We start from the raw sequence: 20,435 nt of genomic DNA, 5'->3' as shown, positions 1-20,435 counted from the left end.
ATTTGTATACAAATACTATTTTCTGGGAGAAAGAAGCTAACACTATTCTGATGTTTTATACACCTCTTTATTCATAAATGGAATTTTTCTTTCTCATTTTAATATTTTCGTGAAATATTGAGCTTTTATTTTTTGATAAATAAATTAGGAAAATAAAAATTAAAACTGGAAAAGCAAGCCAAACTAAAAGAAGAAAAATGCTTTGTTTTTAACTTGTAATTTGTCATATCTTGAAAAGAAATATTTGAAGAATAATTAATTTTACATTTATAGATTAATGTTTTTCATTTATCGGAGAAAATGCACCGAGGCATTTACTTTAAGTATTCATAAAAAATATTTTAATTTTGATATATCATCAAAATAATTTTTTTTGCTATTAAAATATTTATTATTTTCATAGAGATACAGAGTATTTTTTTTTATTATTAGTGTTTTTATAACGATTCTATAAATTAGAATGATGGTGATCGAATTATTTGTGAATTCAGCTTATTTTTGTTATTTGTAATGTTTCTCCCCTTTCATTTTTGTATACTGTGGTGGTATAGGATGATATAAAATGCATTAGATTTGTATTTTTGCATTTCCATCACCTAATTCGTTAATCAATTCAATCCAAGACCACGCCTCATATTAGTGCTTTTTTTTTACTCAAACCCTTTCTCTGCATTAACATTATTTTTGTAACGACCCGCCATGGTCTCTACACTTAGTGGAATCGCACTACTACTAGTGAACTAAGGAAAATATTAAATTGGATAACTCATACATACGGGTATAGATAAGAATAAAAATAACCAAATTCTTTAAATACAAAATAAAATGCCATATATGTACAGTCATCCCAAAAATAATATTCCCTAGTGCCGGTCAAACAGACAAAAATCGCTACCCAAAATGGTAACCCTAACACGAGGATCAAACTCCCTGTCTCGCAGCGGTCACCTCGACTCCAAGCTAGCCCTGATCTGCTCCCATACTAAGTATGATCATCGCAGTTCCACCACATGGAAACATAAGGGTAAGCTAGAATTCACAAATGAATCATAATAATCTATACTACACAATCGTATTCATAGAGTCACACCATACACTCTATCCAATACTACTCATGCATAAAATATAATCCACCAGTCATGAAGTCAAACACCACACTTCATCATATTAATAATCATGCAATAAATGCATCTCATGAAAGATATCAATGCATATCAATCATCTAATGCGTCGTCACGCATACACCTAGGAGATCTCCATAACAATAGAGTTGTATAAGTGACATTCCATCCTACCGAAACCACCCCAACCGTTTTCACGCCCAAAGCGCCCGCTCGGTCACAGCTAAACAGGATATAATCCTCCCTCGGGTTTACTCGGATGATGTCACTTACACACTTGGAAGTCCAGATCCACCGTCAGGTATAGCACAGCTGGGTACGGGCTTACCACGACCTTGGCATGCATTAACCAAGTCAATTGTGGAGTTCGCCCACCGACTATCCGCAAGGATCCACGCACCTTCCCGAGTACTTGGTTAAGGGAATAACCCTCGACCTCATACCCCGCTCCAACACTAGCTAAGGACTTAGAGGAGACTCACCCAACCCAGTGGCCTATCTGAGCACCACTCTCCCAAATCCAGTGGCCTCCCAGAGCACCACTCTCATATATCAGTGGTCTATCCAAGCACCACTCTCAAGAGACTCTATGTGAGCTCTTCCAGTTCGAAAATATTTTTCCTCTCCTCAAGTCCTAGGCTAGACTCATGCCATAGGCATCACATGCAATCATGCATCATACATCATAATGGTCTGCCCACCATCATGATCAACAATCATACACATGTCATAAGACATCACATGCAATAATGCATCATACATCATAATGGTCTGCCCACCATCATGATCAACAATCATACACATGTCATAAGACATCACATGCAATAATGCATCATACATCATAATGGTCTGCCCACCATTATGATCAACAATCATACTCATATGAACATATACGCATGTCATATCATATTCAAACATTCATACGTATCATCACAAAGCATACATATGAATCACATCTCACCATACATCATATATCATACATACATGATCTAAAACTTTAACTTTAAACATGCATAAGCATCAATTCATTCATAAACTTATTCACGCTCGGCGTAGCCTGAGCTCGCCCAGCCTAATCCCAGCCTGAGAGTCCCAAGACTCATCCACGCCTAGCGCATTCAACCTGCGCCCGGCCTAAATTCCAATAACAGAGTTCACAAACTCTCATCCACACCAACAAATCCAGCCACATGCAAACACAAAATACAATGCATAGACTCCATACAACTTAAATAAACCTAGAATCAACATGCACCCATCTGATGCATCAAATTCACCAGAACCCCCATTTTTTTTCCAAGACTTTGAACAATTAGCGAATTCTCCGATCCAGCCATGGATCCTCAACTTTCATGCATCAATTGAGTTTCTAAACTCACATGCAACTTAAATAACAAACATTCTAGCTTCCCTTACCTGAAGATTGGCTCAGATAGCCAAAGACTGAACAAAAGTAGAATTTCCCCTCGAGGCTCAACTCGGAACTTCAGTCTTCCCAAAACAAGCTTTCTGATCTGAATTTCAAGAAAAGTCAGAAGGAGTTAGTGATCTAGAGGAGAAAAGGAGTCAAACAGAGAAATTTGGGAGAGAAAGGAGCTCACTGACCCAGAGACCTTCTCTCTAAAACTTCTCTCTAAAAACTTCGAAACTCCTGAAGGCCCCCAACCCCCTATTTATAGACTTTCGGATTGGCCTAGAACGGCCCGTACCGAGTTCAATCACGCACAAAATTAACGCCCAGAACGGCCGGTTCTGAAATCAGAACGGCCCGTTCCGGGACTCATCCGGAACGGCCCGTTCTCCCTCCGGAACGGCCCGTTCTCCCTCTAGAACGGTCCGTTCTCCCTCCAGAACGGTCCGTTCTCCCTCCAGAACGGTCCATTCTCCTTCCCAGAACGGCCCGTTCTCAACTACAATATGTAGTTCAATTCAGTAGCTTGGAACGGCCCGTTCCAATTTGGGAACGGCCCGTTCTGGGCTACTGAATCAGCCTTTTTTTTTTTTTTTTTTTAACAATGTTACAATTTTTTCAACATCAATTTTTTTATTAAATTTAAGATTTAAGAACGATTAGACCAACAAAGTATGTAATATAACTCATCAATAAATGTGTTAATTAACATTTTTCTTTAGTCGAATAGATCCATCAATGAATTTAAAATGCCTAATAATTATTGATTAATAAACCATAAGTACTGCGATGACGCTAACACTTTGTACACGTTTGTTTAATCGGATTGCATTTAAGTATTCAACTCAATATTTGATGAGGCAATTTGTGGACCTTAAATCCAACTACTCTTATCACGATCAATCATTGTGTTGAATTTGGTTTATTTATATTTACTAATTTCTAAATGTAAAACAATTATAAAAAAAACATGCCAGTTATAATTTGTAGAACTTCAGCAACGAAAAAAGAAAAGAAAAGTAGTAAAGTGGAATAAAACGTGCATGGGAATTTTTTTTAGTTTTACAAAGACAGGCATATTTGAAAATATTGATTTTTCTTTACTTGTAGGTAATTCAATCTCACAAATATTTGATGTACCAAGTAAATTGTTTGTTGTGCTAGATATAAACAGGTTATGTATTTTTATTCTACTTAATAAAAAAACAAGTAAATTAATGGTTAGATATTTGTCACTATCATTCAACTTGTCAACGTTTAACATTGAAAGTTCAAACATTAAAATCCAAAAAACCTTTGAACATTGATATAAAATAATTATAAAAAAAACTAAACTGATTTATACGAACAACCAATAGAAGATAGTAAACTAAAAAATATATATAGGATATACAAGTGCGAGTGTTTTGAAGAGTTGTCAGTTTTTGACACATTAGTGGTTGGAAATTATAAATAACTTAAAAAAATATAAAGTTTCTGTTCTTATTTAATGAGTCTTCTCTATAACTTTATATTTTTAATAGATTTAAAATAATAATGAAAAATATATTAAAAACTATTTGATTATTATTAAGACTTTTTTTAATAAAAATTCACAACTTTTAATTAGTTTCGAAATTCTTTAGAACGGGTCGGTGTAGGATTAAGGATTTTTGTTTTCTGTTTTCTATGTCTTTTTTCCCCTAATAAGGGAATTCCTTGTAATAGACTAGGGATGGCAAAAATACCCGCACTCGCGAGTATTTACAGGTAAAATCTGTTATAAATAATAAATAGATAGGCTAATTGAGTATCCGTAGATAATGGGAATGGATAATTTTTTATTCGTTTATAAACGAGATAAGAAGGGGTATGATGATATTCATATCCGCGAGTACCTGTTTAATAATATTTCTTAAATATCGTAATTATCTTGCATTTTTATTATTATTTCAACAAAATTAACCTTAAATACAAGTTTAAAATTAACATTGAATTTTTATTTTTAATATTTCAATAACATTAAATATAAACTTAAAATTATTTATAATATAAATTTTTTAATTTATTATAAAATTTATAAATATCTATGGATATCCGTGAGTATTCAAAAAATTCATGGATACCCACGCGGATATAAAGTGAATATGAGACTAATTTTCATCTAACAAGACAGGGACGAATTTATTATTACCCGCCCCATGAACCCCGTTGCCATCCCTATGCTAGACTAGTTGTATCCCAACAACCTTTGTTTCTGGAAAGAACAATTGCTAGAACACGATGCACATTTTTCTTTATCTCTTTAAAGAGATTGGAGCATCATAAAATAATACATTCATGGTTAATTTGTTATTATATAGAAAAAATTGTGATTTTTATGGATAAAAAAATTACTCCGATAACGTTTCAATATTTTATTTTCAATATTATTCATAATATGTGACAATTTTGTGTAGCAGCTACCCAGAAAACTCTGTTAAGTTATTTGCATAAGATGTCAAAGAGCAGAAAGAACACAACTATTCAACGGAGCCGGGTTCTGTGCAATTTCAAAGAAAATGATATTTTTATAAATGTAATAATGATTTTAAAATTAGTTATGTCAAATAATTTTTTAATTGGTTAATAATATAAAAATCTTTAGAATAATAATCACTTTCCTTTTCATTTACCGAGTCAACTTTTGGAAACCAACTTGTTTCATAATTATTTTGACTTAATCATCATGAAAAAGAAATTTGAGGGATAGAAAGAAATAATAAAAATAAGTTGGAAGAGATATGAGAAGTTGAATAGAGTGGTGTGATATTGTTACCCAGAAAGTAGATTAAAAATGTTAGTATTAATTCTTAACTGTACACGTAAGTTGCAGTGTGAATTTTATTTTCTTTGGATTTAACTCCAAAATTGTATTGAGAGAAAATGAGTCTGAGGCAGACAAGACAGGCTCTGTTTCCCTCGTAATTTTATTTTTGAGACAACTCACGCAAGTCTTGCAAATTGCTGCTGCTGGCTTCCTCGTAATCTCCATTTTCTCTCTCTTCACTTTCCTGTTTGATCAGGTTTCATCTCTTTTCACCTACCCAGATCTGTTCTTGCTTCAATTTATTCACTTTTTCATTTCTTGGATCTATTGCACCCCTTCAATATCCTATCCTGATTCTCTCTCAATTCTCACTTTTTCATGTTAAGTTTCTTCTGGATCTCAATTAGGAACCCTTTTCATCATGCTTGCTTTCTCCTATAATTTGTTCCTTGCTTCTTCTTTTGGGTCCTTATTTATCAAGATATCATCTTTTGTCATTTCTTGGAATTATGAGCTTGGGATTTACGTTCAGTTATGGTGTCCGTGCCCCTCTTTCCAATTCAACTTTAATTGAATGAGTATCTGGTGTCCTATTTTGTTTTTATTTTTCTGTGCTATCATTCATGGACCGTTATTTTATGCCTTTCAATGTTTTCATGTACAATTTCGGATTGTCTGAACTTTGATTGCTATGAGAATCGATGGGATGAAATCGTGAGATGTTTTTCTTCATATTTAATGCTGATTTGTGTAATTGTGTCATCATATAATGTACAGTTATTGATATTGTTTCTTCTTTGATGGACTAGTTAAGTCTCTAGCCGATTTGGTTTGGTAAAAATGCTATCTTAGTACAAACAAAGAATATTGCTTGGAAAAATATGTTTTCAGAATTCAAGTAGCTGTTGACTGTCATGTTATTGGCGAGAAAGCTTTTTATGAGCTAGTGAGTGACAAAAAATTGAAATGGGTTTTTATTTGGCAGTTCAGTCTGTGGTTCTGGCACACTAAACTGCGTAGGCTTCAATGAAGAAGGCCATTGGTCAAACTGTTAGGGAACTGTAAGTCTTACTGTTTATTAATGTATAGTTCCATATGCCATGAATGTAATTTCTATTTAAGACGTTTATTACCTTTTAAGAACCCGATCCTATTTCATAAATTCCTTACTCTCTACATTGTATTCTTGCAGTAAAAGAGAAGTAAATAAGAAAGTATTGAAAGTTCCAGGGATAGAACAAAAGGTAAATTTTGTTCTTTGAACATTCACTGTAAAACTATGATTGCACGTAACACATAGCAAGATAGTGATGTAAGGATTTGTGTGAAGTCTGCAATCTGGATTAACTTTTCTATAATATTTGCTCATGAAAGAAATTGTTGTTTGAATATCTTGAAGTTTGCACATCATCTTATTGCACAAATTTTAATTAGAATAATTTCTCCCCTCTTCCAGGTTCTTGATGCTACCAACAATGAAGCCTGGGGTCCTCATGGATCACTTCTTGCAGATATTGCACTGGCGACCAGAAATTAGTAAGCTCAAACTCTTCATTTTATGCTTGATATTGTTTAAGTTACTCATTTTTTGGCTCCTTGCAGTCATGAATACCAAATGATCATGGCAATAATCTGGAAGCGGATTAATGACACTGGCAAGAATTGGCGGCATGTCTACAAGGTTTGTAGAACTATTTTATGTTTTAGATGCAGTTACTCTTGGAATCTTTTATTTTTATTTTTTTTTTAATTGTTATAATGCTCCTTTTTTTTTCACTCAATACATCAATGCACCCATGAAATAACATCATTAATGAAGTTTGCCTTAATACTTATTTACTAGCCATGATGGGTTCTTACTATTTAAGAATTCTATCTTGTATGTCTTTTGCATTTACCGCCGATCTTACTATCTTTGAATAGAACAGTGCTTATGTTTATGCATTAAATGTTCAACGACAGGCTTTGACAGTATTAGAATACTTGGTGGCTCATGGGTCAGAGCGAGTGATAGATGAGATTAGAGAGCATGCCCACCAAATATCGGTAATTTCCATTTTGTTGATTGTAGACATTTATAAACTGTTATGTATTGGTCATACAAATTCCTAATATTGTTGAAATGATTTAAAATTAGAATGGAACTTGACAATATTGTAAATGTCACATGAACAGACATTGTCCGATTTTCAATATATTGATTCCAGTGGAAGAGACCAGGGAAACAATGTCAGGAGGAAATCACAGAGTCTCGTTCTCCTTGTGAATGATAAAGAAAGAATCATAGAGGTTAGACAGAAGGCTGCTGCTAACAGGGACAAGTAATTCTACTCATTGCTTTTTTTTAATACATATTTTGAACTTTGTTACTTTCCAGTTGCTATAAAAACTACCTTGTTGAGGAAGAATAAGACAGTTTAAGCAGATATTTTCTTTTTCTTTTTTTCCCTGAGTTCTGTAATATCCATCATTTGTATATTTGAATTTCTAGATCGCAAATGTAGAATCACTGAGTAGAACATGACATGTATATGGGTTTCTCAATCTGGAGGGGATATGTAATTGCCTGCATGATTCACCAGGTTTCGCAACAATGCATCAGGTGGAATGTATAGACCAGGTTCATACTCAAGCAGTGGAGCTTATGGTGATAGATATGAAGATGATCGTTATGGGAACAGGGAGGAAGATAGAAGTGGTTATGGCTATGGTAGGGAAAGAGAAGGGGGCTATAGGGACAATGATCCGTATAGTCGTGACGGAGATCGTTATGGCAGAGATTATGAGGAACGCTACAGCCGAGATGGTTACAGGGATGATGAGTACCGTGGAAGAAGTGTTGATGAAGACCAATATGGCTCAAGAAGCAGGAATTCTGATAGAGATCATGATCATAATTTTGATGATGATGGTCATCGTTCATCTCGGTATGTGCCTATTGTTATTTGTTGATAATCTGAATGAGATAATGCCTTTAATAAATTATTCTTTTATCTAAAAAAATCTGAAATAGATAATGCTTTTATTGATAATAATTAGAGTTCTCTGGGTGGCATTGCATTAAGCTGATGAATTTTTTGGACTTTTCAACAATTAGCTCTGGGTAGCTTTGACTTTGGGTGGGGGAAGATAAACAAGTTATCTTTAAGCTTTTCTATTTAAAATTTATTATGAAGAACCAAGGTAGTCAAATCAGGGTTTAAAAAATCCGTATACTTATGCCAATATGCCTATTAGTAGTAAAAAAACTTATCAACTCCAAAACACCAGTACACAACATACTCCATATTCATATGCCTTAAGTCATAAAGTAGCATAGCTAAAAACGTAACAACTACAAAACACATCAAGTTTTACACAAGTTACGAAGCATAAAACTTAACCAAAAGAACATAATAGAGAACAGAGAAGACATGGTGTCCAGCGCAGAGAATAGAACTTCTAACAGCAATGGTGGGTGGTGGCTGGCTCAGACGAGGAAGAATAATTGTGGTTAGGGATCAGGTTTCAATGACACAGATGCTTCGTGAAGGAGAAGCAGTTCAATGTTAGGGTGCACAATCACACAAGATGAAGAAGCTTCTTTGAACAGTGTTGATTCTGTTGAATCAAAATGGGTGAAACTAGGTCAAAAACCTTTTAAATGGGTCAGACGGTCAGTATTATGAAAATGGAAAATCACTCGATTTTTTTCAATTTTCCGGATTGGATCCTGATTTCATATTGTCTGTGATTTCATTGGTGATTTGAATCTGTCAGAGATATTCATAATTCAAATCATATAATCAAGTGACTTTTCAATTTGAATCCCAATTTTGATTACCATGTGGAGAACTCAACCGATCAGAATGGAAACAGATATAAGCATTCGGATTGGGGTCTTTTTAAGCAGTAATGATTAATAATTTCACTCGACAATGTGAATCTTTTTCCTTTTATAAATTCATAATTTTTCTTCTCATTTATCATGAAAACATGGCGAATATTGTAATATTATTGCTGTGTGTCGCTCTTCTTTCATTCCACTAACTCAACCCTTTATACAATGTTCTCTCAGAGGTAGCAGTGCTAAAGCTGAAGACCATTCACTGGAAGGAAGGTAAATCATCCATAGAGATTCCCTCTCTCTCCATGCATAATGTCACTTGGCATTATTTTGATTGACCATATGCAATACAATGAACAGGTTAGAGCAGAAACTTTCTGAGCAAAATGTGGGTGCTCCCCCTAGTTATGAAGAAGCTGTTTCTCGAAGCCCTTTACACAATGAAAGGTAAGAATTTTATAATACAGAGTTTACTTATTCTCAGAAATCTGTTACTATAATACAGAGTTTACTTATTCTCAGAAATCTGTTACTATATTATCATTTTGATTGCAGGGAAGGAGGAGTTTCAGCGGCATCTGCCCCAGGAGGCTCTTCTCCTGTAAGTGATAATCCACACCAAACCTCTGCTCCTACAGGATCTTCTCTTGTAAGCCATATTCCAACAGAAGCAACTGCTGCTGCCAGTACTGCTACATCTGGAAACCGTAAAGTTGAGGATTTTGATGAATTTGATCCTCGTGTTCCTGTATCAGGTGTGAGAAGTTCTTCATTTCTTGCTTTGAAAAATGTGTGCATATATGTTGGAGTTTTTATATATTTTTTTAATTCACATCGGGGTTCAACACTCACATAGTGGAATAGTGCTTTTGTTGGTGTGTTATGCATGTGTTAAATTCTTAATTACATAGTGTCTGCCAGAGAGGTGTGGATGGGGGACAGGGGGATTGCCATTGCCCACACCAGTTATTGGATTGTAATTTTCTTTGCATGCCTCTCATTGCAAAAAAATTTTTGTTTGATAACTCCCTGAGCATGTATTGTGATCTGCTCCCAAGTCTTCTACAAAGGCTTGTAAGAGCACTTTGAAATTTGTTGACAATGAGACATTTTATCAGGTAGCGAGGATAGTGGGGATATAAAGGTGAATGTCTGCTAATAAAATAGCAAGACATTTTACTAGCGTAGCTCATAATTGCACTTTTCACTTATATGCCTGAGTTGGGTGTAATAGAGAAATATAATATGGACCAGTTAGAACTTGAAAGCATGGAAGTGCTTTTAAATTTTAAGGATTGTTTAACTATATTGTATCGCTAGATGTAACACTTCCTATATCCATCACTCGTGTCCCACACTTGAATAATCGGTGGCATGACCCTAATTGAGATTTGATAAAATTATTATCATCTGCCATTTGGGGTTTTAGTTTAATATTGACAGTTTTCAAGGGCTTGTATTAATGCTTGAATTCTGCCCTCTTTGCTAGAAACAAATGTTATGATTTATATTCATGATATCTTTATGTTTCTTATTAGCTGCCTCAGCTACTGTTAATAATGTTGAAATGGACCTGTTCGGCTCCCTATCTGAGTCATTCTCTTCAAATGCATTGGCTCTTGTACCTTCTGCGACAGAAACCACAACCTCTCAAGGCAATGCAAACCTTGATTCAACAGTGTCCTTTGCATCGCCACCGTCTGCATCCAATAATTTCAATCCGGTAGGAATTTGTTTGTTCGTTTATACCTTAAGTATTAGAAAGTATTTGAATCTTTTTCTTTCATACTCTATTATTAAGAATGAATTTTCGTGAGACTTGGAATGCTTCTTGTTTTCACTGTTTTGTTGTATCTGTTTTCCTACTCTATTATTAAGATTTTGCATGCATGATTGTGGACAATTAGGTGGCTGGATTCTTGTTGTGAAATGTAGCATAATAATTACTATAACTTATGTTTGTACAAATGGGGGGAAATCTAAAAACTAGGAAGTGCTGTGATTCTGAGGGGGCATATTACCTGTGCTTATGCTTCAAATAATCTTTTTTAAAAGCTTCTGCAGCTTTTCTCATATCCTTTTACAAGAATTGATCGCTTTGTTAACCCTGGTTTTTTGTTGGTTTGACTTTTGGCAGGTGTTTGAAGACCCATTTGGTGATTCACCATTTAAGGCCATTCCTTCAACTGAATCTGCTCCATCTCAACCCCAGACTCAACAGAGTCTTGCACCATCCCAAGCAAGTGGTCCTAATACAGAATCGGTCTCTAAATTTGGGTTTGGAGACTCATTTTCTGCTACGACTAGTGCCAGTGAAACGCAATCTTTGTCATCAAGCTCTCAGTTTTTGTCTATGCCATCACAGGAATCTGATATTCTTGCAGACATTCTTCCCCCTGCACCATTACCTGGGACAACTTCACAACAGAACTTTTCAGCTTCTCCGGAAGCTCAATCCTCATCCTCCTTTCTAGCTTCATCAGGGCAAACAGCATCACAATATTTTTATGCACAGTCTGGTCAACCTGTAGCACAGGCCTCTGGTGGCCAACAGCTACAACCCTCATTATCAGTTTCCAGTCCCACTAATCAACATGCACAGAATCCCTTTCCAGCACATGCTGATCAATCTTCACAGCCAGGTGGTCATGTGTATGGTGGATTCCCTTCTCAGACTGGTTATCTGACTCAAGGAGCTTCAGGCATGTTCCCTCAATCTCAAGGTGGACATATGAACCAGACCTATGAACAAAGATCTATGGCACCTATTCCTTTGCACACAGTTCCCCAAGCTTCAAAAGGACAACTGTCACAGAGTGCAAACTATTTGCCTTCTCAATCCCCCATTGACCAAGCTTCACAATATAACAGTGGAAACTTCATGGCACAACAGGGGAATGCTTCTCCATTTAACCATCAACCACTTGGTCAAGGAGTACACGCTCCTCAGAATGTCGTTTCTCAACCATCCAAGGACAAGTTTGAGACAAAATCGACAGTTTGGGCAGATACACTAAGCAGGGGATTGGTTAATTTGAATATATCTGGATGTGAGTACTGTGTGTATAACCTTGTGCCTTCTCAAGCTGTTTTTAATGTGTGATCTTATCTGGATGAACTACTGACTTTTCATGTTTTCCATTTGCAGCTAAAATAAACCCTCTAGCAGATATTGGAGTTGACTTTGATGCCATTAATAGGAAGGAAAAGAGGATGGAAAAGCCAACAACAACAGCAACCGCAACTGTAACCATGGGTAAAGCCATGGGATCTGGTTCAGGTATGGGACGGGCTGGCGCTGGTGCTCTCAGGCCTTCACCAAACCCAATGATGGGTATGGGTATGGGCATGGGTCCTGGTGCTGGTATGGGTATGCAAGGCTACAGAGGCATGAATGCACCTTTGGGAATGGGGGTGAACATGGGTATGGGGCAGATGCAACCACCACCCGGGACCAACATGCCTGGTAATTATAACTATATGACGGGAAGAGGTGGTTATCCACAACATCCTTATGGCCGTGGTGGCTACCAATGAGATTGAGCATTAAAACTGGATAGCAAATGTCCAAGTGTATAAGTATAACTATAAGATTGAGCATTATACCAAGATAGCAATGTTAAAATGTATGAGATTGAGCACTATACCTAGATAGCAAGGTAAAGTATTATTACTCAATTGTTTTGTTACCAATTTATGAGTTTAGAGAAACGACAAGCCAATACTTGTGGTCTACGTCTTCCATTTATATTTCTAACAATAGATGTAATTCTCTGTAAAGTAACCCATGTGATGTATGCTTATTCTTGTTTTATGTTTTATGCTTTCCATTCATTTTTGGGTCACGTTTCTATAGGTGGTGCTTTGTGGCATCATAACTGTGTACCAGTGACTGGATCAAATAACCTAAGCTTACTTGGGTTATTGTTTTTAGTTTCTTAATTAATACCCCCCCCCCCCCCCCCCCCCCCGACACCAAACAGTGCTAATATCAATATATTATTTTCCCGTTGTGCCTTTGTACATCAATATTTACACGTGATAATTATGGTGGGATTCTGACTATAAATTATGCAGTGTCCGTGTTAATATTTTATTTTATTTTTTATAAACCATAAAAGCAATCGTGTTAATATTGTTTGTTCCAATGTTATTCAATATATATATGTTTCTCTGATATAAATTTTCTTGCTTGTGAGAGATTGGACATCGAAGAAGGGTACCATTAACAATTGCTCCCAATCATGGGGATGAATAAATTCAAAACTGTCACAGGATAATCCAAAACCTAAGTACATCCTAAATTTCACACGAAAATAATAAATGGCTGCTACTCATTATCTCCGGAAATCTATCTTATATATTTTCTTTCTTCAAAGTAATTAAATATCAAATTTAGAAAACTATTATTGACTGAAATTTTCCTATCAACTTCCAAGAAACTCAATTCCATCAGCACAAATTGAATCGAATCGAATGCTTATTCTGAAATCTGAATTCTCACGACTTCACCCTTCAAGCACCTCTTAAGGCGTGCTTAGTTTTTTGAGCTCCCAGCCTGAGTTCTGTTATATTATGATTTACCTGAAGTAGTAGCTTCTTCATCATGCTGTCTTTGTCTTTGGTCAGCATCTTCAGCAACATGAAGAGGGTCTTGATTCTCATCTTTCTCACCTCTGCAATCAGATCAGAAATTATATTAGTGAAATTAAACAACATTAGGAACCTTGCTGTTCTCGTGAGTAAAACTTGAAAACAGGATTGTGAACTAGAATCATCACTGGCCAATAGTACATGCAGATAGGTCTTTTTGAGAACTAACGCCTCAATGATTCAGCATGCAAAGAATGAATAAATTTATGCGTACAAAGTGTGGAATTACATACACAGAATAGATGATAAGACCAACAACAACAACACCAAAAGCCACAAAATACATCCAATCAACCTGTAAAGCAAAATTGGCACTATAAAAGTTAGCACACTCTACATGCCACTCATCTAAGTGGTAAAAATAGTGCAAGTGAAGGTTGCTGACAGACCTTTTCATGGTAAGCAAAAATCCGAATTAAGACAGCCCACATGTCAGAGGTCAATAGAGACAGATTTAACATAGTTGAACCATTCATCTGTGACAAAACAACAGACAATATTTAAAAATACTTTCTCCTTTTGGTAAAGCTAAATCTGAATTGTAAGATGGTTTAATGCCATCAGATACTTCAATACTATAAGTGATGCAAGATAGATGCTATCACCAGTCAGCCAAGTATAGTCCAAGGACTGAGCAACATTCTCAAGCAACTTCAAGGGTAAACAATTTTTCACAATACCAACTATATTATTGAAACATTTGATCCAAGAAATAAACATTAGTGTAAAAATAATAGAGAATTATACAATAAAAAAATAATAAACAATAAAACCTAAGAATTACTAAAAGAGTAAAACAAGAACATATAATTTCAAATTATAAAATCTGCAGAATCATTATAGTTTGAATCCACACCTTAAGTAGGACTGGGACTAAAGAGTAAAACAAGAACATAGCCACTGCAAATCCAACAAAAGGAAGGGCCTGCAATCAGCATGGCAAGAAAGGGACATAAATAGCATAAATAATAAACTGGAATGTTGCTAGAACATAAACAATTTGACATACAAAACAGATAATATAAAAGGGATGTGGTAAAATATATATTAAAAAAAAAAGTAGAAAAAATCCTTAATCATCAGGCCAGTTGTGGATGACGATGGTTCTAAATTTATTTACCCCTGATTCGAAGAAAAAGAGCACATTGCAATTCTAAGGACCAGACTCACTATTCCATTCCACAATTGCAAACAAAAAGCAACTCAGGGTTTTATGTATATAGTCAAACAGGTACATCTGAGATAGACTCTTACAGCCTTGCAGACATCTTAGCCAAAGTAGAACTTTGACAATTACTCAATAATAGAGTGTGTGTGTGTGTGTGTAAGAGAGAGAGAGAGAGAGCTTACTGCCCCAGCTGACCAGTGAATAGATTTGAGCTCATTGCGCTCAAGTATGCTTCTGTAATAAGTATTAATCATCAAGGCAAAAACAGGGGAAAAAGAGAGAGAACTAACAATGTGATCCATGCAATAAATGCAAGTGTCTTATTTTACTTTCTTTTTTTTAACTTTCTGAATTTAAAGGGAAATTTTGATACCAAAATTTTATCTTTATCTCTCATCTTTGATAAACTGTGCCATCTAGTTTAACATTTCATAGTTAATTCTAAAATTAAAATCTCCAACACAATATGATAATAACATATTTTGATTTATTTAACCACTGCATAAAGCAATATTTGAATTTAGCTTAAAGATTGCAATTAGACGCTTCAGCTCAGCTATGCAATGGATTCATGAATGAAGATGTGTGGAGAGTCCAAATAAATACAAATATATGTTGTATAATAGATGCTGGAAACGAAGTTTGAGCATGTGTCATAAAATGGATTCCTAAATGCAAATTGCATAAAGCACGAGTTTGAAGACAGACAGATAAATAAGTAGTAGTTAAGAAAATATATTCAACTGAAGGATATAAGCCTACTCTTAACAAAATTAATTTTAAGGATACATTTGAATGGCACTAACAATGCCACCAAAGAGACCCAGCATTGCCATCAATTCAACTCTATCAGCATTTTTCACCAGAAACTCCTGTAATTGGAAAGAAACAACAATAAAAAAAGAGATTGCACATAATGAAATATTAATATGACCTAAATGCAGATGAATCATGTGGGAGCATCTCAATTAGCCCAAATGTAACATATTCTTTGCTGTCAAGATCCCAGAGTCAAGCTCGGTACTATAACTTGAAAGTTTGGATTAATTAAATAAGTTTTCAATATGAGTATATTCACACAGTAAATTGAACACCACAAAATGTGTTAAAAGCAGAAGTGCAATCAGTTTACCTCACTGACGTTGCTGACAGCATACAATGTAGCACCAGCAATAACAAGAAGATCACCTATACGAGGGTTGCTTCCACCTATAGAATGTGCATATATCATTATACAACTAACAAAGAGAAAGATATAGGGGTCAATATTAAAGAAATTATAAGCCACCAACTTGCTCTGTCGCTTGCATGGACGTCTGAAAATACAACCAGGACAAGGCCAGCAATGCAAACAACTACACCAGTTATCTTTTTGAATCTATATTTTGTTTTCAAGAAAATCCACGTAAGAAGCATGACACATGGGATGGACCAACAGTCAAGCAGCATCACACTTGTTAGTGATGTGTATTGATACGCCTTTACAACTGTTCATTAGATGAGAATTAGAATGTAAATCATCAAAAGTGAAATAATGCAACTCAACTGGTTGCTTGCTTCATTAGAATATGTATGAATGGTCCAACAATAAACGTAATAGAAAAAAATATATTACAGTTATACTGAAGCAATCTAAATTTGGACAATTAAAATTGAGCCCTATAGTTGCCTCGTGAGAATATAAGATTCTAATTCGTCTCTGACCTGCTGTTGCTTGAGCAGATTGAATAAAAATATATTAATTTTAATTTTTAACAATGTTCTCCAAGTAATACTATGTCACTGCAATCATAAAGACTTACCAAGAAAGTTTGCTTCAACATCAACCAATCCAAGAATTATGTAATAATACCATTTTGCCTGCATCAATACCATATGAATTTAATGAAAATATCTTCCAATGTTGAATGCCAAAAGGAAAATAGAGCAAAAATAGCATATCAATATATCTCCCTCTCTCTCTTTAGGGATTTGTTCTTTTTGACTATGGAAGAAGTTGATCAATATCACATTTAATGCTATCAAGTAAAAGCACCATATTAACACTACATGTCCCAAAAGTGTGGTGGTTTGTACGTCCATACCAACCAGCTGCCCAAGATATTGGCCTTAAGATATCATTCATCCACAATATACTTTTTAAAAATAGAAATACAAGCTTCATTGACTTCTAAGATACTATTCTCAAACATTCGTTTTACTTTAATATGAACAACACTTTACATATACAAATACCCATCTATTTGTGCAACATTATAATCATCTCCGGCTCTATACAGTGCTACATCAACACTTCTCTATACAACTTCAAAAGCAACCGAATGGCTCTGCAAATTCATTATTCCTTTCTGTTCCCTTCGAGTATTGTTCATAAAGCATTATCCCTTTTCTATTATCAAAGTAACACAAAGAAAATGATAATTATAAGCATACCACCAATATCAAGCCTTGTTTCACCTGATGCTCATCATTTAAAAATGAGAGCAATGAATGAAAGCACTAATAATTATAAATAGAATAAAAGTTAGGTACAATTTATTAAATGCGATTGGTGTTGTTCTCCAATCAGAATTGGGGTTTTACCTTGATATTATGCGTAAATATATATGGATAAGATTTGTATTAAATGCAAGTACATAATACTAATACTGAGGTAAAGGTCTAACTCTAATAGGAGAATCACACCAACCATACCTAAGGAACTTAACCTAAGTTTTGTCCTTATAAACATATCATTGATAACTTCCTGTCATCTAACGAAAGCACCAGCTTAAATGATATGATGTTAACATGCACAAATCATTTATAAGAATGTCTCAAATATCCTTCCTCCAATTTCACTCAAAATAAAAATAAAAAATTTAAGAATATTAATTCTCTAAGGCACTACATCATATACTGCAAGTTAATCAAAGCCTCGTTCTCTAACCTTGAGTGCTTGCCTTCTATACAGAACAATACTCCCATAGACAATTGCCAAAAACACGTAGTTTAGAAACGACTGTGAAGTTGGTGCATTAATTCCTGCAACAATATAATTCAAGGACAATTTTTTTTAAACTGCATAAAATCAACGTAAGTATAGAGCAGGGCAAAATAAGAAGGAAGAACAGAACATGTTATCATGAAATTTAGTAAGCCAAACCCACTAATCAAAAGGCACATTTACAATAATTTAAGGAAGGAAGGACTGGTAAAGAAAATAAAGCAATCAGACCAACAATCCAAAACATTCATCAATCAAAGACAATGTTGGACTAAAAATTAAGAGCCAAAAATATAAATAAAATAATAATAATAATAGTATTAATAATAAAGGAGTGAATTTTAAAGGACTGAGAATGCAAGCAAACCTTTTTTGGCCAATTCTGAAGAGGTGAAACCAGTGGAAGTGATGAGAAGGGAAAGAAACTGTCCCAACCCAAGACCTGTTACCGTGTTTCTGTTCCAAAACTGGTCGAAAGAGACCATTTTTTTCCTACTCCCAGAGAGGGAAAAAAAAAACAGTCCAAATATTAAAACCCTTGTGCAGAAGTATGATATTTTATCATTTAAGGTTTGAAAGGAGTGAACTTTGTGAAGAGGTAGAACACTGAGAGGTTGGCTGTGTTAGAATGGCAATAGCGCGGAGTTTACTATTGGTTGAATGGTTGTTTTCAGCCGTCCAACAAAGGATCATTTGGACTCACTAAATGGAAAGGGAACTTCCAGTTTGTTTCGATTCCAGATCAAATTCAACTTAAATTTCTCTCTTCCAGTTCTTTTTTTATCTTTTAAAAAATTCTTTTTACCTTTTATCAGTTTTTTTTTTAAATATATGATTTTCAAATTTGTGACACGATTTTAAATTATTTTTAATTAATTTAAATTTTATCTTATTAATTTATCAATATAAAAATTACTGAACCTAACTGAGGTTGAGATTAAAATAAATCTTAAAATCTTAAAATAAGGTAAAAGATAATATATATAATTATATATATTATTTTTGTTTCATTTTAGTAAATTTATTCTATTTTTATAAGAAATAAAAAAAAACTTATGAAATTATTTAAAATTTGTTGAAGAGAGAGAGAAAATAGTATGTGTTCGAATCAAGTTGATTTGGCTTCATGAAAATTGAAATTTATATATTGTGACTTTAATTTAAAATATATTTTGTTTAATAAGTTAAGGAATTAATTTTCAAAATAAGAGGTAAGAGATGTATTTTAAATTATAAGTTTTTTTTATTTATTAAAATTATAATGAGATTTGAATTTAAAGTCATATTTATTTATTTTAAACTTAATCATTTATATTTAAATATCAACATGATTTATTATATATGCATATGCATTTAGTTATAATTTTAATTAATAATTATAATTCATTTTTTCTTAAAATAAACTTTTCACTTTAAAAGGAGTTAAATTTTAAAAATAATGTCTTGTTAAATTTCTTTGCTTTTTTTAAGAGAAGCTTTTTTAAGAGAAGTTCCTTTCTTCTTCATGAAAGAGAATCCAATTTTTCTTAATTTTTATATCCTTCTATGAGTCTTACCATATTCTAGACTGAACTTTTTTTTATTATCAACAAAAAAGATAAAAGAAATTTTATCCTCTATAAGTCAATTTAAATAACTAATTAATAAGATCTGACTTTGATCGAATAAAATGTGTAATTTATCATAAATACAATATTAATTTGATATCAATACAAGTAAAAAATAAATAAAAATATTTAATTCCATTAAATTATTGTCTAATCATTCTTTGCATTTAGAAATGGTTAGAAAAATAATTAATTAAAAGTAAAATAAAATGTATTAATAATTTTACTTTTTAGCATTATATTTATTTTATCTGATAAAAAAAATTAACTCTTTCTATCAAATGATTCCTACAACAATAAAAGTGATATCTTTAATCATGATTTCATGTCTAAAGATAATGCGAGTATATTAATGTGCAAAAAAAATAAATTTAACAATGATATATTATTAGTGTAAAAATATTTACATGATTATTCAATTACAATTCTCTTATAAATGATAAGCGTGTTGATAAGTCATACAAATTATAGTTTTTAATTAGATAATTGTATAAAAATATTTCACACTATAAAATGATGTGAGAAACTGAAAAAAATACTTGTTTTCTTATTTTATATTGATATTTTAACATTGTGTCATTATTCACAAATTGAAAAATGATGAAGAAGTGGTTATGTTGTTGTAAATGTTGTGGAGTTGCTTGAAGCTAAATTGGATAAAATGGTTTGACTAACAGTTGAATGGATGGATGAAGATGAACTAGTCTAACACATGAACTTAGTTAGATTAATTTTGCAAATATACAGGTGGTGCAATGTCAATATGATTTGAGTTTTGGAGTTTTGTGGATGACCAACTTTGTTGTCTCTCATACTTTTTAGTTCTAATAACACTTGCACACAATGTTTTAAAACTCAAATCGGTGAGCAATTTG

General features: G+C 33.7%; 2 protein-coding genes across 8 annotated transcripts; one reads left to right on the top strand and one right to left on the bottom strand.

Moving 5' to 3' along the window:
- Positions 1-5,283: 5,283 nt before the first annotated feature.
- Positions 5,284-12,980, top strand: LOC109795191 (ENTH/VHS family protein). 6 transcript variants are annotated; one of them, XM_020354627.3, is made up of 14 exons: positions 5,284-5,576; positions 6,306-6,381; positions 6,513-6,564; positions 6,777-6,856; positions 6,923-7,001; positions 7,283-7,366; positions 7,496-7,641; positions 7,903-8,247; positions 9,378-9,419; positions 9,507-9,593; positions 9,702-9,901; positions 10,694-10,869; positions 11,284-12,196; positions 12,295-12,980. In XM_020354627.3, exons 2-14 carry the CDS (start codon positions 6,347-6,349, stop codon positions 12,681-12,683), a joined length of 2,628 nt encoding a protein of 875 aa, XP_020210216.1. In that variant the 5' UTR covers positions 5,284-5,576; positions 6,306-6,346; the 3' UTR covers positions 12,684-12,980. The 6 variants fall into 6 exon arrangements, with proteins under 6 accessions (XP_020210216.1, XP_082916535.1, XP_020210212.1 ...); XM_083060409.1 differs by having other exon boundaries at positions 5,286-5,576; positions 6,311-6,381; positions 10,685-10,869; XM_020354623.3 differs by having other exon boundaries at positions 5,286-5,576; positions 10,685-10,869.
- A 368-nt stretch (positions 12,981-13,348) lies between these two features.
- Positions 13,349-18,688, bottom strand: LOC109795192 (uncharacterized). Of its 2 annotated transcripts, XM_020354628.3 has the most exons (11): positions 18,321-18,687; positions 17,897-17,991; positions 16,770-16,827; positions 16,260-16,454; positions 16,100-16,176; positions 15,757-15,839; positions 15,150-15,201; positions 14,656-14,724; positions 14,189-14,275; positions 14,033-14,094; positions 13,349-13,822 (listed from the first exon to the last, which is right to left on the bottom strand). In XM_020354628.3, exons 1-11 carry the CDS (start codon positions 18,436-18,438, stop codon positions 13,720-13,722), a joined length of 999 nt encoding a protein of 332 aa, XP_020210217.1. In that variant the 5' UTR covers positions 18,439-18,687; the 3' UTR covers positions 13,349-13,719. The 2 variants fall into 2 exon arrangements, with proteins under 2 accessions (XP_020210217.1, XP_020210218.1); XM_020354629.3 differs by lacking the exon at positions 14,033-14,094 and having other exon boundaries at positions 18,321-18,688.
- Between the last annotated feature and the right edge of the window lie 1,747 nt (positions 18,689-20,435).

The sequence above is a fragment of the Cajanus cajan genome, chromosome 7 (genome assembly GCF_000230855.2).
Source record: "Cajanus cajan strain Asha chromosome 7, NIPB_CcT2T_4, whole genome shotgun sequence".
In the NCBI taxonomy this organism is placed as follows: Eukaryota; Viridiplantae; Streptophyta; class Magnoliopsida; order Fabales; family Fabaceae; genus Cajanus; species Cajanus cajan.
The sequence above is the reverse complement of the archived record's forward strand: the minus strand, read 5'-3'. Positions and strand labels throughout refer to the sequence as shown.